Here is a 20,215-nt window from a genome sequence, read left to right on the forward strand (position 1 = left end):
ATATCACAAATACTGTTTTTAGGCAATATATTTATGTACTTCACTGGAACATCTTGGGTGAGGTCTGTGTAGAATCCAAAATAAATTCAAGACCACCTAGCCCCTTCCTTCTCTGAAGGGACTTGTTTTGTTTTGTTTTGTTTTTCGGACAGCGTTTCTCTGTGTAGCCCTGGCTGTCCTGAAACTCCCTTTGTAGACCAGGCTGGCCTTGAACTCAGAAACCTGCCTGTCTCTGCCTCCCAAGTGCTGGGATTAAAGGTGTGTGCCACCATGCCCGACTGCTGAAGGGACTTTCCAAACTATATAGTTTTTTAGTGGTCAAAATGACCAGACCAAGTCTACAGCTACCAAAACAAGATTAGCTTTTTTCGGGAAAAATAACCATAACAAAAATAACAGTTCTCAGAAAAATTCTCCTGTCATGCCTCACACTAAATTCCAAGAAAAACCATAAGGGCAGGCAGAGTGAGGCACTAAGCCAAAGTAGCCACCCTATGCAAACCAACCAATGCCTGAAAGGGTCACTTTCACAATCAGAATAAGACAACTAGCCCTGTTGCCTAAATCTGCCCCTTACAAGGTATAAAAAGTGTGCTCTTAGCCAGGCGTGGTGGTGCACGCCTTTAATCCCAGCACTCAGGAGGCAGAGGCAGGCGGATTTCTGTGTTCGAGGACAGCTTGGTCTACAAAGTGAGTTCCAGGATAGCCAGGGCTATACAGAGAAACCCCTGTCTCGAAAAACCAAAAAAAGAAAAAAGAAAAAAGAAAAAAGAAAAAAGAAAAAAGAAAAAAGAAAAAAAAAAGTGTGTTCTTTGTTCGTTCAGGGTCTCTACTCTTGCCTGCATGCTAAGGGGGGTCCCCAATGCATTGGATCAATTAAAAAACCTCATGCAGTTTGTAGCAATGCCGGTCTCTGTGTTCTTTGTGAGTGAGGGTCTTTTGGTGGACTCTAACAGTCGGCACAGTTCAAATCACCCTCAGGAACAATGTGGTTCATACTCAAACTAGGATGGTCCATTAAGCCACACTTAAAGCATTCCATGGCTTTCCAAATCCACGGCCCCCAAATCCTCCAATCAAAAACATGTTGAGGCCTCCTGTTACAGCCATATCTGTTCTTGGCCCCAACTTCTGTCTTAGATAAGTGTTCTTGACCATGACAACACTTAAAAGAAAAAACATTTCATTGTGACTGGCTTACAGGTGCAGAGGCTCAGTCCACTATCATTGTGGCATCGTGGCAAGAAGCATGGCAGTGTTGAGGCAGACATGGTGCTGGAGAAGGAGCAGAGAGTTCAACAATTTGATCCTCCTACAGCCAGGGGAAAACTGACTTTCCCACACTGAGCAGACCTTCAAAGTTCACTACCACAATCAGACACTTTCATCGGCAATGCCAAACGTCCACACAGCACAACTCCCAATGAGCCCAGCATAGTCAAACTACCACACCAGCCATCATTGCCTTGGCTTCTGCAAAGTGGTATCTTCTTGCTTCATAAATAATTTCCTTTCCCATAACTGTCAGCGGGGTCCAACACTTATTGGAAGAAGAAGAAGGAGGAGGAGGAGGAGGAGGGGGAGGAGAAGGAGAAGAAGAAGAAGGAGAAGAACCTGGGTGTTCAGAATCTTCCCTCTAAATTAATATCTGTGCTGTGACAATGTAACTCTGACTGATGAGTAACTATATATATTAACCCAGCTAGCTTAGAACTCCAAGATAACTGTCTGACTCCAAACTGTTGGGATTAAAAATATGCATGGCCATGCCCAGCTAAACTTTGTTTAAAAACACTACACTTACACCAAATTATATTTTTCAAAAAAATAAAGCCATATTGGGAAGACAAGATGGGGCAGTTTCCTCAAATCACACTTGTGGAAACCCAGGGCTGCCATAGCCCATGTGAAGAAGATGACCAGGTGACCTGTGAGTCACAGGGGTCAGGTCAGAGGAGAAAGCCACCAATGTTACAGACTGATGGGAGTGAGTGCTGAGGTGGGCAAGTGGAGCCTGAAACCCAGGAGGCAGGCACACAAACAGCAGGAAGTGTTAGTGATGGGATGGGAGCAAGGCTTGCCCATGTCTCTTTACAGCTCAAAGGAAGGTGTCTTAGTCAGAGTTTCTATTCCTGCATAAACATCATGACCAAGAAGCTGTTGGGGAGGAAAAGGTTTATTCAGCTTACACTTCCATACTGTTGTTCATCACCAAGGAAGTCAGGACTGAACTCAAGCAGGTAAGAAAGCAGGAGCTGATGCAGAAGCCATGGAGGGATGTTCTTTACTGGCTTGCTCAGCTTGCTTTCTTATAGAACCCAAGACTACCAGCCCAGAGATGGTCCCACCCACAAGGGGCCTTTCCCCTTTGATCACTAGTTGAGAAAATGCCTTACAGTTGGAACTCATGGAGGCATTTCCTCAACTGAAGCTCCTTTCTCTGTGATAAGTCCAGCTGTGTCAAGTTGAAAATACTAGCCAGTACAATTGACCCCTTGTCAACTTGACACACAAACACATCACTAGTAAACCTCAACCCTTACATTCTTATTCATTCCCCAAGATCTAAATAACTTTAAACATCCCACAGTCTTTACATATTCTTAAATTTTCAACCTCTTTAAAATATCCATCTCTTTTAAAATCCAAAGTCTTTTTACAATTAAAAGTCTCTGTGGGATCCACTAAAATAGTTTCTTCCTTCAAGAGGGAAAATATCAGGGCACAGTCACAATCAAAAGCAAAAATCAGTCTCCAACCATCCAATGTCTGGGATCCAACTCATGATCTTCTGGGCTCCTCCAAGGGCTTGGGTCACTTCTCCAGCCATGCCCTTTGTAGCACACAGGTTGTCTTCCAGGCTTCAGCCACCTGTACTCCATTGCTGCTGCTGTTCTTGGTAGTCATCTCATGGTACTGGCATCTCCAAGATGCTGCTGTCTTCCACTGTAACTTGGCTTCAACAACAGCCTCTCATAGGCTCTTTTCATGGTGCCAAGCATCAACTCCTTTGCATGACCCCTTCAGTCCTGGGCCATCAATTGCAACTGAGGCTGCACCTTCACCAATGGCCTTCCATGGCCTCTCACAGTGCCAAGCCTCAGCTGCTCTGCATGAACCCTTCATGCCTTCAAAACAAGTACCACCGGGGTGACCCTTACACATTACCAAGTCCCACTGCAACAGGAGTACAACCTTGGCTATCTCTGGAACACAGCCTCTTTGTGCTTTCAGAAAACACTTCCCAGAAGATGTCACCTCAATGATGCTGGTCTCTTCTTAATCACCTCTAATTTCTTAGCTCCAGCTAACCAGCATCAATAGTCCCAGTAACGCAAAGTTTTTGCTTTAGTAGTTCTGGTATCTTGTTAATCACAGCTGATTCTTCAGCCCCAGCTAACCAGAACCACAGAATCTTCCCAATCAAAATAACAATGGCCCTGAAAAGTCTTTAATTTTCCCTCTGAAATTTCACAAGCCAGACCTCCATCTTCTGCACTGTTCTCAACATTATCTTCCAAGCTCCTACACAACATCTGACAGAATGGATCTTCAATCCTAAAGTTCCACAGTCCTCCCCAAAACATGGTCAGGTTTTCACAGGAATATCCCACTATGCTGGTACCAATTTGTCTTAGTCAGGGTTTCTATTCCTGCACAAACATCATGACCAGGAAGCAGTTGGGGAGGAAAGGGTTTATTCAGCTTACACTACCATACTGTTGTTCATCACCAAGGAAGTAAGGACTGGAACTCAAGCAGGTAAGAAAGCAGGAGCTGATGCAGAGGCCATGGAAGGATGTTCTTTACTGGCTTGCTTCCCCTGGCTTGCTCAGCTTGCTTTCTTACAGAACCCAAGACTACCAGCCCAGAGATGGTCCCACCCACAAAGGGCCTTTCCTCCTTGATCACTAATTGAGAAAATGCCTTACAGTTGGATCTCATGGAGGCATTTCCAAAATTGAATCTCCTTTCTCTGTGATAATTCCAGCTGTGTCAAGTTGACACAACACTAGCCAGTACAGAAGGGGACTGGACTTTGTTTGTTTGTTTGTTTTTAACAATGAATTGTTGGACCCTTCAGACAGTTATGGGAAAGGAAATGCTTTATGAAGAGAGATGATACCACTTTGCAGAAACCAAGGCAATGATGGCTTCTGTGGTAGATTGAACACTTGTTTATGTTTACTGACAGGCAGCATTCCTTGGAAGATGTCACAGTCTGCTTGGGAAAGGCATAGGGAAAACAGAATATATAGGATCAGACAACAGGATGCAGAAGAGAATCCTAAGCTATGACACATCCAGGATCCAGGAAGTGACCATGGGCAGCCTCACACCTGACTTGGGCAGGGATATAAAGACCCCAGGGTCAGAAGGCTCCACACCTGCACACCTTCCTCTCCACCTACTCCTCTGACCTACACCATCCTCAACCAAACACCAGAACCATGACCTGCTGTGGCTGCTCAGGAGGCTGTGGCTCCAGCTGTGGGGGCTGTAGCTCAAGCTGTGGGGGATGTGGATCCAGCTGCTGCAAACCTGTGTGTTGCTGTAAGCCTGTGTGCTGTTGTGTTCCTGTGTGTTCCTGCTCCAGCTGTGGTGGCTGTGGCTCCAGCTGTGGAGGCTGTGGCTCCAGCTGTGGTGGCTGTGGCTCCAGCTGTGGAGGCTGTGGCTCCAGCTGTGGGGCCTGTGGCTCAGGCTGTGGAGGCTGTGGAGGCTGTGGTTCCAGCTGCTGCAAGCCTGTTTGCTGCTGTAAACCAGTTTGCTGTTGTGTTCCTGTCTGTTCCTGCTCCAGCTGTGGTGGCTGTGGCTCCAGCTGTGGTGGCTGTGGCTCCAGCTGTGGAGGCTGTGGCTCCAGCTGTGGGGGCTGTGGCTCCAGCTGCTGCAAGCCTGTGTGCTGCTGTGTGCCTGTCTGTTCCTGTTCCAGCTGTGGAGGCTGCAAGCCCTGCTGCTGTCAGTCCAGCTGCTGCAAACCCTGTTGCTCATCAGGCTGTGGGTCTTCCTGCTGTCAGTCCAGCTGCTGCAAGCCCTGCTGCTGTCAGTCTAGCTGCTGCAAGCCCTGCTGCTGCCAGTCCAGCTGCTGCAAGCCCTGTTGCTCTTCAGGCTGTGGGTCTTCCTGCTGTCAGTCAAGCTGCTGTAAGCCCTGCTGCTGTCAGTCTAGCTGCTGCAAGCCCTGCTGCTGTCAGTCCAGCTGCTGCAAGCCCTGCTGTTCATCAGGCTGCGGGTCTTCCTGCTGTCAGGACAGCTGCTGAAGCTGTCTGCCATGTCCCCATGTGTTGCCAGTGCAAGATCTAAGACTCTCAACTTGACCCCTCCCCTCTGAACTACCTTCCTCAGCTGTGGCCTCCAGTTTATCACCAGGTTCCTGACTATCTTGCATGTTCCCTTAGCACTCCTGCTTCCCACAGCTTCAACTCAAAATTGGACTTTAGTTCCATGAAGAGGCCATCTGCTCATCCACTGTGTGCAAACAAATTCTCCTCTGCAGTCATGCTACCTCTAGTGCCCTCACCACAGCCCACCCACCTCCTGCAATAAGGTGAGCATTCAGACTTACTTGGACTTGTAAGCCAAGAAATAGCAATCCCTGCTTTATCCTAAGTTGAAAGTCACAAACTAATAAACAAATCCCATGGACCAATGCAAGCAAGCCTCATTCATTCATCCCTCCCTGTCCCTTGCTCTCACTCCCTGGTTTCCGCATTTTTCTGCAGGTCTGTATGGGACTCTACCAGCCTGATGGTGGTGCTGGGGCAGCTAAGGTCTCCTGCCTCACATCTCCTTCTTCCTGTCTTCTCCCTCTCTTGGGATTCCTCTCTATTCAAGGCTTACTAGATTTGTTCACAGGGACACTGTACTGCCAGGCCAATAGAGGCCCTGAAGCTGTGATGGCTCCAGGCTGTGTCAGACCCAGCCCTCAGATGACTTCCTTTTCAAGGCTCTGATTTTCTTACTTGTTTTGTGAGTGACCTGCAGATATCAGAGCTCACACATGTCTACCCCCACCAAGTCCTTCTCATGGGTCATTTTCATTGAGCTTCTTTCAGGTTGCAGCCATACTTCTTTTCTGACATGGAACTCTCTGTAAGGGACACAGAACTGGCCTGTCAAGAGCACAAGAGGGCTGTGCACCCAGCATGTCCTCTAAAACCCTCACAGGACCCTGGGCTATCAGCCATGAAGACCAATCTTCATGAGAAACCTGTGTCCTAAGAAAAAGAAAGCACAAAACCTAAAGACCTGGTCCTGCTCCTCAGGACCTTGTAGGGGTGGCAGTGAAACTGTTGTCACTCTGAGGACTGGGAACACATGATGCACTTGGGAAAGGGAGCCTGGAACTCAGGGGTAGAGTTTGGGAGAGCTAAGGTCCAATCTTTTAATTTGGCACCTATATAGGAAAGAAAGATTATTTTTCTTTAAGTAATTGAATTTATTATTATTTGGTGATATTGACATGTACACATACATGCATACACATATACATACATACATACATACATACATACATACATACATATATGATTCAAGAAATGGTTGTCTCCTTTCATCTTCAATTCAGGAGCTCAAACTCCAGTTCAGTTCAAGCACATTCACCCACTGGGCCATCTTGGCAGGCTCTTTTGTTTAGAAAGGAAAATCATGACCTTCCCTACAACCACCCTGCAGCTCAGTGTGGCCTGGAATCTACAGCTTTCTCCCCTGTCTCAGCCTCTCCAGTGCTGGGATTACAGGTGTGCTCCAGCAGGCCTGGATGAACACTGCCTCCCAAAGGTTTCTTTCTTGCTGAAGCAGAGCCAGGGCGCTGTGGTCATGGCCTTTACAAGTCTGACCTAGGGACTGATTCTGCAGTTCTGGATCCTGGGCTCAGCTCTAATGTCTGCTGAGCTCCATCCAATCTGCTCAATGCATTTCAGTAACATTCAGCATGAACTGAAACACTGTCAGAAGACTTGACCCCAGAGCTCAGTTCCTCTCCACATTTCTGTCTATAAGGCACATTCTAGGCCTGTTGGATTATTATCCAGTTGTAGACATATGTAGTACCCGAGCTCCCTACTGAAGCTTAATGCAATTTTGTGTAAATATGTCTAGATTCCTGCCCAGGGTCAGAGCAAGGGGAAGCAGCTCCATGCTTTTCCTCTGAAAGCCACACGGTGGCGGTGTGAGAGGTTCCTCCAGCTGAAGGTTCTCTGTGCTGTTTCACTTCTCTTATATTCTGTTTGAGGATATGCAGCTACATCTGAATGCAGATGCCAAAATGCCAAAGACAGCCTTGACCAGCAGGAAGCACAAGCTAGGAGCATCCAAGTGTATCTAAGCTAAGTAGTAGCTCTAAGAAGAGTGTAATTTTCTGTACAGTTTGTTTGGTTAATGTAGGGATTAAAGGAAAGGGAAGCCCAGGGAAGGGAAGGGAAGGGAAGGGAAGGGAAGGGAAGGGAAGGGAAGGGAAGGGAAGGGAAGGGAAGGGAAGGGAAGGGAAGGGAAGGGAAGGGAAGGGAAGGGAAGGGAAGGGAAGGGAAGGGAAGGGAAGGGAAGGGAAGGGAAGGTGCAGGGAAGGGAAGGTGCAGGGAAGGGAAGGTGCAGGGAAGGGAAGGTGCAGGGAAGGGAAGGTGCAGGGAAGGGAAGGTGCAGGGAAGGGAAGGTGCAGGGAAGGGAAGGTGCAGGGAAGGGAAGGTGCAGGGAAGGGAAGGTGCAGGGAAGGGAAGGTGCAGGGAAGGGAAGGTGCAGGGAAGGGAAGGTGCAGGGAAGGGAAGGTGCAGGGAAGGGAAGGTGCAGGGAAGGGAAGGTGCAGGGAAGGGAAGGTGCAGGGAAGGGAAGGTGCAGGGAAGGGAAGGTGCAGGGAAGGGAAGGTGCAGGGAAGGGAAGGTGCAGGGAAGGGAAGGTGCAGGGAAGGGAAGGTGCAGGGAAGGGAAGGTGCAGGGAAGGGAAGGTGCAGGGAAGGGAAGGTGCAGGGAAGGGAAGGTGCAGGGAAGGGAAGGTGCAGGGAAGGGAAGGTGCAGGGAAGGGAAGGTGCAGGGAAGGGAAGGTGCAGGGAAGGGAAGGTGCAGGGAAGGGAAGGTGCAGGGAAGGGAAGGTGCAGGGAAGGGAAGGTGCAGGGAAGGGAAGGTGCAGGGAAGGGAAGGTGCAGGGAAGGGAAGGTGCAGGGAAGGGAAGGTGCAGGGAAGGGGAAGTGCAGGGAAGGGGAAGTGCAGGGAAGGGGAAGTGCAGGGAAGGGAAGTGCAGGGAAGGGAAGTGCAGGGAAGGGAAGTGCAGGGAAGGGAAGTGCAGGGAAGGGAAGGGAAGGGAAGGGAAGGGAAGGGAAGGGAAGGGAAGGGAAGGGAAGGGAAGGTGCAGGGAAGGGAAGGTGCAGGGAAGGGAAGGTGCAGGGAAGGGAAGGTGCAGGGAAGGGAAGGGAAGGGAAGGGAAGGGAAGGGAAGGGAAGGGAAGGGAAGGGAAGGGAAGGGAAGGGAAGGGAAGGGAAGGGAAGGTGCAGGGAAGGGAAGGTGCAGGGAAGGGAAGGTGCAGGGAAGGGAAGGGAAGGGAAGGGAAGGGAAGGGAAGGGAAGGGAAGGGAAGGTGCAGGGAAGGGAAGGTACAGGGAAGGGAAGGTACAGGGAAGGGAAGGTGCAGGGAAGGGAAGGTGCAGGGAAGGGAAGGGAAGGGAAGGGAAGGGAAGGGAAGGGAAGGGAAGGGAAGGGAAGGGAAGGGAAGGGAAGGGAAGGGAAGGGAAGGGAAGGTGCAGGGAAGGGAAGGTGCAGGGAAGGGAAGGTGCAGGGAAGGGAAGGTGCAGGGAAGGGAAGGGAAGGGAAGGGAAGGGAAGGGAAGGGAAGGGAAGGGAAGGGAAGGGAAGGGAAGGGAAGGGAAGGGAAGGGAAGGGAAGGGAAGGGAAGGGAAGGGAAGGGAAGGGAAGGGAAGGGAAGGGAAGGGAAGGGAAGGGAAGGGAAGGGAAGGGAAGGGAAGGGAAGGGAAGGGAAGGGAAGGGAAGGGAAGGGAAGGGAAGGGAAGGGAAGGGAAGGGAAGGGAAGGGAAGGGAAGGGAAGGGAAGGGAAGGGAAGGGAAGGGAAGGGAAGGGAAGGGAAGGGAAGGGAAGGGAAGGGAAGGGAAGGGAAGGTGCAGGGATGGTATGGGAGGTGAGGGGATGAGAGAGGATGGAGGGGAGTGCAGTGGAGAGGAGGGAGAGAGAAGAGGGTGACATGGGGATGGAAGGGGAGGTTGGAGAGAGAAGAGAAGTAAAGGAAGGGTAAGAGAGGGGAAAGGAGCAAGGGGGAAGGAAAGGGAAGGAAGGGAAAAGAAGGGAACAGAAGGGAACGGAAGGGAAACTAAGGGGGCTCTTTTGGGAACATGTTTGCCTGGTAAGCAAGAGGACCTAATTTTCACTACAGAACCTAAGTGAAATGCCAAGGGTGCCAAGCATGGTGGCAAAAGGCTTAGCCACTCTAGCACTTGAGACTGAGGTAGGCAGAGCTCTGTGAGCTGGAAGGCTGCCAAGTCTATGTAGCAAATTCTAAGATGCCCCATGATACAGAATGAACAGGCTGTTTAAAAAGACAAAAAACAAACAAAAAAGCAAAACAGCCAGAACTGGTGGGGCATGCTTCTAATCCCAGTGCTGGGTGGGATGCTGGGTAGGAAGCATTTGTTTTGGAAAAAAATCTCTACAAATCTCTGTTGAGAGTTTGAAAAAAAATATGTAATATAACCTTTACCTTATAATTTAGTCAGCATGGCTTTTTTCAAAGTGTATACTCAATTGACTGTTACAGACTCTTTAGTTTCTCTAAGATGCTTACTGTATAGGACTGGTTATCTGGTCTAAGTCCTGTGATGCTTTCTCAGCCTCAGACTCCATTTGGAAGCAGCAGAGCCAAACTGTTCCACCCAGAATTGAAATCACGAGCTGGCACTTCATTTACTTTTCTTGCAGATAAGGCTGTATACAAGAACCCATAGTTTTTTTTAATCCAAAATGTTATAGTGAACGATTAAATTCCTGTTTTTAACAAGTTACTTCTAATGAAATGGATAAAAAGAGACAATACTGTCCTATAAATTATTATAGTTCAAAAACTGTCCCAATTCCCACATTCCCATATACCCACACGTGCACACATGGTAACAGAAACACACACACACACACACACACACACACACACACACACGTACACACACTACATCAGACATGATGAGAAAGGAAGCTTATTGTGATGTAAGTTAAGAAATACAAACACAACTGAAGGAGCCAGAGGTTCTCTGCTGAGTTACTTGGGCATTCTGCAGGTAGGTTACATTTAGCCTGGGTTTGCCTTAGCACAGGCTGAGTCTGCAATGTCTGATAATTGGATGTTTCCTGGGGAGCACAGAGCCTGCAGAAGCTTGATAATTGCACAGCTCACAAACCACAGCAGAACTCTCCCCAATACCTCTGCTTCTGCCTCACCCCAATGCCTCAGTATGTTTCTCCTGAGTTCTGACAACTGAAACCTTGTGCTTCTGTGGGTATGGACTCTGTTGACCTGAGAGGATTCATTCCCAACCATTTTGGCCACTCCCACCTGGTGAAAGGCTTTGTCTTTCAGAGTTCTGGCTAATTTTGGGGGGTGGGGGGGTCACTTGCTAGGGAAAGTGCAAATGCCTTGGTCTTTAATTATCTGTTGAGCCCAAGGTATACTAACTAGAGAGAAACTTACTGGGAGTAGAAATTCCAGAGGGCAAAACCAAACACACCTTTAGAGACTGAGACACATGGTAACTTCTAGACAGTAAGACATCTGTGAGCTCTGGTGGGTCATGACCTAGGCTAACAGACCCACCACTGAGTGAGCAGGTAACTCCTGAACTGGTTAGAGGAAGCCTCCATGACTTGTATATTGATTATTGCTTCAGCCTCTGATGCTTTAAATAAATGTCCCATTTCTAAGTACATTGATCCAGTCTCCAACATGAGCCTCAGAAAAGCTTACTGAATCACAACCACTGGTGGGAGTTCTTTCTCATTTTCCCTTAATAAATTTACATTCATTGCTTTGGCAACCATCAATTCTCCTGCATCCTTGCTATAAGAAATAAAATTTAACATTCATTCAAACATATCTTGAGCATGGCCATCTATTTCCACATACAGATAAAGAAAAAAAAAAAAAAAAACCAAACAAACAAATCAGGACGGACTCCTGACTGTCATCCTACACTGAAGTCTCTCACTAACATGCAACCAAACTCGGAGTTTATAGTAGGCACTTACTAACAACCAAGCTTGCTCTACAAGATCCAGTACCTGGTAAGCTCAAAAATAAACAGGATAGGAAAAGAAGATATGAATCCATGCATGAATTTGTTCACGAAAAAACAAACCATAGCAGCAGAAAGATGAGACCAGCTGCTGGTTTAGAGTGTACCCTCCTATTTACTCGACTAAAAATGAAGGGGAGGGAGTGATGTCCTGTGCAGGAGGGTTATAAGATGTGCTCTGCATTCATCCAGGGTGCCACCCATTCTAGGGTGAGGACCAGCTATGAAAAGGTGTAAACCATCTCACCTTTGCTGCTCTGAGCTTCCAGGGCTCTCCTATGAAGGAAGGGTCCTTGTTCCTCAGACAAGCTTCTCAGCTAAGCTCACCAAGGGCCAGGAAAAGCTGATGCTCTCAAAAAACTCACATCAACTTCTCTGCTGTACCCTGTAGAGGTCAAAATAACTGATGCTGGCTGAGGGGGAAGATGAGAAAGTATCCTGTAAAGTAATTCTGCCTCAGTGTGAGACCCTCAACCTCCCTCCCATCCTGTTGAACTTACTTGTGAGGGTCTTCTGACTGTCCATCAAAGTCCTTAGTGAAATGCTTAGGGTCCTGAGCTTGGGCCTTGGCATCTCTAACAATCAAGGATCAATGACCCTTCCTCCACAGGACAGTTATACAGAGTAGTAATAACACAAATCAGAAAAAAAGAGACTTATTTGGGGTAGCCATATTGAATGTGGGAACAGAGAGGGTCACTCTCTGGGGTCCTGACTTGATATTCAGATTTAAATGGAGCAGGAGGTGTCCATAGCTAAGCAGTCCTGGTCAAAGAATGATCCTGCCCATTACCACCCCATCATTCTCAAGGCTCCTGTAAGGTAGAATCTTCCCCAGGAATGAATCCCCTCCTTTCCTTTACCTGCCCATGGGTCCATACAACTCACTGGAATAAAGGAGAAGAACCTGGGAATTCAGAACCTGCCCTCTAGATTTAGATCTGTGCTGCGACTGTGTAACTCTGGCTGACCTGTAACTCTCTATAAAGACCCAGCTAGCTTAGAACTCACAGAGATCTGTCTGCCTCTGGCTCCCAGCTACTTGGATTAAAGACATACATGTCTGTGCAAAACTAAACTTTGTTGTAAAAGACTACACTTGTACCAGATGAAAATTAAACATTGTTGTAAAAGACTACACTTATACTAGATGATATTTTCCAAGATAAGTAAGTCATGTTGAGAAGACAGGAAGGGGTAATTCCATGAAATCACCCTTGTGGAAACCCAGGGCTGGCATATATCATGTGAAGAAGAGGACTCGGTGACCTGTGAGACACAGGGTTCAGGTGAGAGCAGGAAGCCACCAATGGTGTAGACTGATGGAAGTGAGTGCTGAAGTGGGTTAGGGTTAGGGTTAGGAGGCAGGCACACAAACATCAGGAAGTGCTAGTGATGGGATGGGAGCTAGGCTTGCCCATGTCTCCCTAAAGCTCAAAGGAAGGGGACTGGGTGTCTTCTGATGGACACTTGTTAATGTTTACTGACAGGCCGCATTCCTTGGAAGATGTCACAGTCTGCTTGGGAAAGGCATAGGGAAAACAGAATATATAGGATCAGACAACAGGATGCAGAAGAGAATCCTAAGCTATGACACATCCAGGATCCAGGAAGTGACCATGTGCAGCCTCACACCTGACTTGGGCAGGGATATAAAGACCCCAGGGTAAGGAGGCTCCACACCTGCACACCTTCCTCTCCACCTACTCCTCTGACCTACTCCATCCTCAACCAAACACCAGAACCATGACCTGCTGTGGCTGTTCAGGAGGCTGTGGCTCCAGCTGTGGGGGCTGTGGCTCTGGCTGTGGGGGCTGTGGCTCCAGCTGTGGGGGCTGTGGCTCTGGCTGTGGAGGCTGTGGCTCCAGCTGTGGAGGCTGTGGCTCCAGCTGTTGCAAGCCTGTGTGCTGCTGTGTACCCACCTGTTCTTGTTCAGGTTGTGGTGGCTGCAGCTCCAGCTGCTGCAAGCCTGTGTGCTGCTGTAAGCCTGTGTGCTGTTGTGTTCCTGTCTGTTCCTGCTCAGGCTGTGGAGGCTGTGGCTCCAGCTGTGGAGGTTGTGGCTCCAGCTGTGGGGGCTGTGGCTCCAGCTGTGGAGGCTGTGGCTCCAACTGTGGGGGCTGTGGTTCCAGCTGCTGCAAGCCTGTGTGCTGCTGTGTGCCTGTCTGTTCCTGCTCCAGCTGTGGAGGCTGCAAGCCCTGCTGCTGTCAGTCTAGCTGCTGCAAGCCCTGCTGCTGCCAGTCTAGCTGCTGTAAACCCTGTTGCTGTCAGTCCAGCTGCTGCAAGCCTTGCTGCTGTCAGTCTAGCTGCTGCAAGCCCTGCTGCTGTCAGTCCAGCTGCTGCAAGCCCTGCTGCTGTCAGTCCAGCTGCTGCAAGCCCTGCTGTTCATCAGGCTGCGGGTCTTCCTGCTGTCAGGACAGCTGCTGAAGCTGTCTGCCATGTCCCCATGTGTTGCCAGTGCAAGATCTAAGACTCTCAACTTGACCCCTCCCCTCTGAAGTACCTTTCTCAGCTGTGGCCCTCACTTTATCACCAGGTTCCTGATTATCCTGCATGTTCCCTTAGCACTCCTACTTCCCACAGCTTCAACTCAAAATTGGATTTTGAGTTGAATGGATTTTGAGTGCCATGAAGAGGCTCATATACTATGGGCTAACAAATTCTCCTCTGCACTCATGTACCTCTAGTGCCCTCACCATAGCCCACCCACCTCCTGCAATAAGGTGAGCATTCAGACTTACTTGGACTTGTCAGCCAAGGAATAGCAATCCCTGCTTTATCCTAAGTTGAAAATCACAAACTAATAAACACATCCCATGGACCAATGCAAGCATGCCTCATTCATTTATCCTGTCGCTCACTCTCACTCCATGGTTTCCTCATTTTCCTGCAGGTCTGTGTGGGACTCTACCAGCCTGCTGGTGGTGCTGGGACAGGTAAGGTCTCCTGCTTCACACCTCCTTCTTCCTGTCTTCTCTCTTTCTTGGGATTCCTCTCTATTCATGCCTTACTAGTTTTGATCAGAGGTACACTGGACTGCCAGGCCAACAGAGGCCCTGAAGCTGTGACAGCTCTAGGCTGTGTCAGACCCACCCCTCTTATGACTCCTTTGCAAGGCTCTCATTTTCTTGTTTTATGAGTGACCTGCAGATCTCAGAGCTCAGGCATGTTCACCCTCAAGTCTTTCCCATGGGTCATTTTCATCGAGCTTCCAGCAGGTGGCAGCCATACTTCTTTTCTAAAATGGAGCTGCTTGTAAGGGAGAACTGGCTTGTCAAGGGCTGAGGGGAGAGCTGTGCACCCAAGTATGTCCTTTAAAGCCCTCTCAGGCCCCAGGGCTATGAGACATTGAAGACCTTCCTTCTGTGGAGCCTGGGTCCTAAACAATGGAAAGCACAAAAAATAAAGACCTGGTTCTGCCCACTATGGGCAGTGTTCCTCCCGCCAAGTCACCCTTAGTTGTATAAAAAAACCGCAAGTAGAACAAGCCTTGTAGAAGAAGCCTGTAAGAACCAAGCTTTCATGGCTTCTGCTTCAGTCCTTCCTCCAAGTCTCTGACCTGGCTCTCCTTCCTACTAAACTGTGAGATGTGAGGTGAAATTATTGTCTCCCAAAGCTGCTTTTGACCATTGTGTTTATTACAGCAATAGAAAAAAAACTAGGATACACTGTGTGTGTAAGTTCCCCAAAGTGCTGGGGTAGCTGGGCTGCATGGCATCATTGGTCCATCTGGGTTGACCCAGAAATCTCTCATTACCAAAATTGTGGCATTGGTTTATTGGTTGCATGGTAAATGACAAGGGAGTTATTAGCCTCTTACTTCTGGGGTCAAATTGGTAAAACACGATGCCTGCTATGTTCTGACTGCTGTAGCTGCAGTTAGTGAAGGGTTAGGAGATAGAAACTCAAAGGATTACCTCACTTGCAGAAGAAAAGAGATAGAAAAATGAATCGATATTTGGGGAAACTGCAGAGGAGAATTAAATTTAAGAAAAAAAAAAATGAAACCAATTCATTTTTTACCATGACCAAAGCAATTTGGGGATTGTACTGGCTAATTTTGTGTCAACTTGACACAGCTGGAGTTATCACAGAGAAAGGAACTTCAGTTGAGGAAATGCCTCCATGAGATCCAACTGTAAGGCATTTTCTCAATTAGTGATCAAGGGGGAAAGGCCCCTTGTGGATGGGACCATCTCTGGGCTGGTAGTCTTGAGTTCTATAAGAGAGCAGGCTGAGCAAGCCAGAGGAGGCAAGCTAGTAAAGAACATCCCTCCATGGCCTCTGCATCAGCTCCTGCTTTCTGACCTGCTTGAGTTCCAGTCCTGACTTCCTTTGGTGATGAACAGCAGTATGGAAGTGTAAGCCGAATAAACCCTTTCCTCCCCAACTTGCTTCTTGGTCATGATGTTTGTGCAGGAATAGAAACCCTGACTAAGACAGGGATGAAAGGATTTATCTGGCTTACATTTACATATCATTGCCTCTCACTGAAGGAATTCCTGACAGGAACTCAAACAGGGCATGAACTTGGAGACAAGAGCTGATGCAGAGGCCATGGAGAAGTGTTGCTTACTGGCTTGCTCCCTGTGGCTTGATCACTCTGCTTTCTTATAGGGCCTAAGACCAACAGCCAAGAGATAGCACTACCCACAATTCATTAATCACTAATTTTAAAAATGCCTTACAGACTTGTGTACAGCCTGATCTTAAGGAGGTACTTTCTTAACTGAGGTTCCCTCCTCTCAGATGACTTTAACTTGTGTCAAGTTGACATAAAATGATCTAGCACAATATATGAACATATGTGGAGTCCAGAGAACAACTTCAGGTCTCATGATCAGAAACTTTGTTCATCTCCTTTGAGGCAGGGTCTCTCACTAGTCTGAGGCTTGCTGCCTAGACTAGGCTGGCTGACCAGAGGTCCTGCTGTCTCTGTCTTCTCTGAGCTGAGACTCTACCTGGCATTTCACATGGGTTCTGGTGATGAAACTGGAGTCTTTGTACTTGCAAAGTGCATGACAGGTGCTTTTCCAAGGGAGCTGCTGGTCAGTCCTGAACAAACCCATTTTAAATGTCTACCTCCATGCTGCCCAAGGCTGCACCCTACCCCCTGCAGATAACAGATACTTCCATCTAGATGGTAGAGTGGGAACTCCTGAGGAACCAGTAGCCCAGAAATGAGCACTGGCCACCCTTGACTAGCCATTCTTACAGGTATCTGACTTGCTGATGGGGAAGGAGTCCTTCCATGGAGCATGGAGGAGAAAGCACCTGTAGTTCAGAAAACCCTGAGACCTACAGACCAAGATCAGACCCACCATCACAGCCACTGGATGAGAAAGGCCTGCTGCTGCTATGGTTGCACTGAAAGTAGGATGGACCCAGATTCTGCATGAAAAGTTTAGGGGTGGAGGGAAAGGAAAGTGTGAAGGTTAGCCACCTGGGAAGAGTCTCAATGAGGATTTGTCTACATTGGCTTAGCATGTGGGCATGTCTGTGCGGGATTGTCTTGACTAAGTTCATCATGTGGGAAGATCCAGACCATTGCGGGCAGCACCATTCCCTAGGCAGAGGGTCCTGCACTGTATAAGAGCTGAGAAATGGAGCTGAGCAGAAGCAAGCAAGCAAGTTAGCATGCATACATTCCTTCTCCAAGCTCTTGGCTGTACATGTGATATGACTAGGTGTTTAAAGTTTCTACCTTGACTTCCTCATAATGAGTGTCTGCAATTGTAAGCTGAAATAAACCTCTTTTCCCCATAAGTGTCCTTTTGCCAGAGTATTTTATTGCAGCAACAGACGTAAAACTAGAACAGGAAGAAAGCAAAGAAAAACAAAATCCTTTCATTGAAGTGTGGTCATGTCTCTGTGGATTCTGCTGTCTTAGATACATACTCTTTGCTCATTATCACACACAAACAGAATGCTGATATTTCTCATAAGGGAAGCTGCACATCCCACAAAGCACAGAAGATTCCATGACAGTTAGGAAAGTGACCCAAAGAATAGTGCCTGAAGACTGCCAAAGCCAAAACTATGAACTCCAGTCTGTAGGGCAAGAGAAATGTCCTGGATGACAAGTGTGGGACCTCCAGAGTGAGCTGAGCATGGACACAGGTAGATGTCATAAAAGTGGTCGCTACCATTTTTTGTGTGGGAATCATCTTTTGCATAATGATTGAAGGTCTGGTGGTGAGAGGAGAAGACCTGTGCAAAAATGGAGGGGCCATTTTCATTGATATCATGCAATCCTCTGTGTTTTGAAGTATGTGTGTATGCACGGGTGTGTGTGTGCATGCATGTGTATGCATATGTGCATCCATGTGTATGTGTGTGCATGTTGTGTACATGTATATGTATGCATATGTGTGTATCTGCCCATCTGTGAATGTACCATGTATGTGTGTATGTGCATGCTATGAATGCATGTGTGTGCATGTGTGTATGCATGTGTGTGTGTGTGTGCCCATCTGTGAATGTACCTTGTGTGTGTCTGTAAGAACTGCTATTGGAATATGGATAAGCTGCTGAGTGAAGGCCTATTCCAGACATGATCAATGTGTTAATATTTGTTTTTATCCTGACAGGTAATTCAAACTGGAATATCAGACTCTCATGGCTACCCAGTCTGGAGGAGCTCAGCTGTGGAGCAAGCCCTGAGGGAGAATCCCAGCCTGTTTCTGCTGCAAGGTTGAATGGATAGGGGCAGCTCAGGCCTCCTGATTTCTTCTTGACTACCAGTGGCCTCATCTTCTGGCCTTCTTCTAGGCTATGCCCATCTGGACACATGTTTAGTGGGATATGTGTCACATGGCATATGTGACAATGACTAGCAGGCACCAAGGCCTGTGAGGGTGAAATTTTGACAGTTAAGTTAAAGTTACAGGGTGAGAAAGAGAGACCCATGAATGAGCCTGGGTCCTGGAGCCAGCCCATTGATCTGCCTTGGAACCAGCTCTTTCCTGGCCTGTTCCATCATGGTAATAATGGGTAGCTCCACCCTCCTAGTGCTTAGGCCAGCCTCCTCAGTGTCACCACCCACGTCCAACCAGAAGCAACACTCATTAGCTGAACCTTTGAAATACCCTTAGGATTTAATATACTAATTGCCTAACTGGTACTTTAACCTAACTATTACTTCGGCTGCTACACTCAACCTCAATGGCACTCTCTAATTGCCACTTCCCACTGTCATGCAACTTATAAACATCAACTCTCCCAGCAAGTAGAAACTCCTCTGAACTTCCCACTCCTTTCTTATAGGTTTAATGCTTCAGTTTTGGAGAGCCGTGGGTTCATATTAGTCACAACAAAGCATAAAGGGTACCCTAGTTACCTGTCTCAGCTTTCACATAGCATCGTGTTAAAAATATGATAATAGTGTCATCCTCAGGATGCTGGTGTTAATACAGTAGAGACAGGGTAGATATGATCAAATACGTTGTAAACATGTATAAAATTCTCAAAAATTAAATAAGGGTGGATATGATCAAATACATTTTACGCATGTATAAAAATATCAAGAATAAATAAAAATAAATAACATTTTAAATGAACTAAATAAATAGCATATTCAAAAAAGAAAGAAAAGCCTGGAGAGGTGGCTCAACTGTTGAGAGCACTGGTTGCTCTTCCAGAGGACCCCAGGTTCAATTCCCAGCACCTACATGGCAACTCATGATTATCTATAATTCTGGTTTCAAGGGATCTGACACCCTCTTCTGGCCTCCTCAAGAACTGTATGCATGGGGTTCACATACATACTTACAGACAAATACCCATACACATAAAATAATAAATAAATAAATAAATCTTTGGAAGAAGGAAGAAGACGAGGAAGAAGAGGAGAAGGAAGAGGAAGAGGAGGAGGAAGAGGGAAAAACCCTACCCTGACAGTGGACAGCAACAACCAGTAGGCTTGGGTCCAGGGTGAATAGAAAGGCAGAAGGAGCATCCGCCTCTGCCACCATGCCTACCCAGCCATGAGGAGCTATATTTTCAAACTGTGAGCCAAGATAAACTCTTCTTTCCTTAAGTTGCTCTGATTCAGGTATTTTGTCCCAGCAATGAGAAAGGCTTTTAAGTGTCCCATCCTGGATCCAATGTTGTACATTCTCTCTGGTGTGAAGACAGCCTTGCTACACTACCCAGTCCACAGCAGGTACGCTAACCCAATAAATCCCCTTTTAATAGATACTCTATCTGTCTGTTTCTCTAAAACCAACTCTGACTAATACGACAGAGAATGCAGAGATACCCTCCCCAAACTCTGTGACCACAACAAAAGAGAAGAGGAAAATGTCCACAAGCAAACACTAGACATCAAAGGACCAGAGACAGAAATCACATGATCGTAACAGCAGATACAGAAAAAGCCTTTGACAAAGCTTAACACCTCTTCAGAATGAGTAAAGTCCATTTCTCTGTTCAGGCAGATGAACCCAGGCCTGTAAGGAACATACTGTAACATACTAATGGCTGTATATAACAACCTGTGACTAACATTACACTGAATTTGAGAAAATGGAAAGTATTTCCCTTAAAATCAGGAAAACACAAGGGCCTCTGTTCTCCTTACCTTTTAAAATAGTTATTATTTGTATTACTTTCATTATGTGAGTATATATGTATGTCTGAATGTGTGCATGTGCACGTTAGTGCAGAGGCAAGAGGAGAGTGTCAGATCCCCTGGAGAGCTGGAGTTATAGGTGAGCCTGCCTACATGTGTGCTGGTAACCAACTTGGGTTCTCTGGAAAAACAGCAAGTTCCATTAACCAAGGAGCCATCCCTCCAGCCTTGTTCTCTTTGCTTTCATTTAGTATAGAACTTGAAGTCAGAGTAATAAAGCAAGAAAAAATAAATAAATAAAAGTGTTATGTGCTGGAAAGGAACAAGTCAATTTATCTTGCATATGATATAATCTTATATTTTAAAGGCCCTGAAG

General features: G+C 47.3%; 1 protein-coding gene and 1 pseudogene across 1 annotated transcript in view; one reads left to right on the plus strand and one right to left on the minus strand.

Annotated features, from left to right (window-relative positions):
- LOC147002819 (uncharacterized) overlaps positions 1-5,743 on the plus strand; it is a 52,390-nt gene extending 46,647 nt beyond the window's left edge. Inside the window, exons 8-9 of the mRNA XM_085841109.1 lie at positions 4,939-5,040; positions 5,718-5,743. Coding sequence (XP_085697235.1) covers positions 4,939-5,040; positions 5,718-5,743 — 128 coding nt within the window. The remainder of the gene's footprint in view (positions 1-4,938; positions 5,041-5,717) is intronic.
- A 289-nt stretch (positions 5,744-6,032) lies between these two features.
- Positions 6,033-20,215, minus strand: part of LOC110298093 (BTB/POZ domain-containing protein KCTD18 pseudogene) — a 33,345-nt pseudogene continuing 19,162 nt past the window's right edge.

This window comes from Mus caroli, unplaced genomic scaffold (assembly GCF_978045245.1).
Source record: "Mus caroli unplaced genomic scaffold, Mus_caroli_1 scaffold_8, whole genome shotgun sequence".
In the NCBI taxonomy this organism is placed as follows: Eukaryota; Metazoa; Chordata; class Mammalia; order Rodentia; family Muridae; genus Mus; species Mus caroli.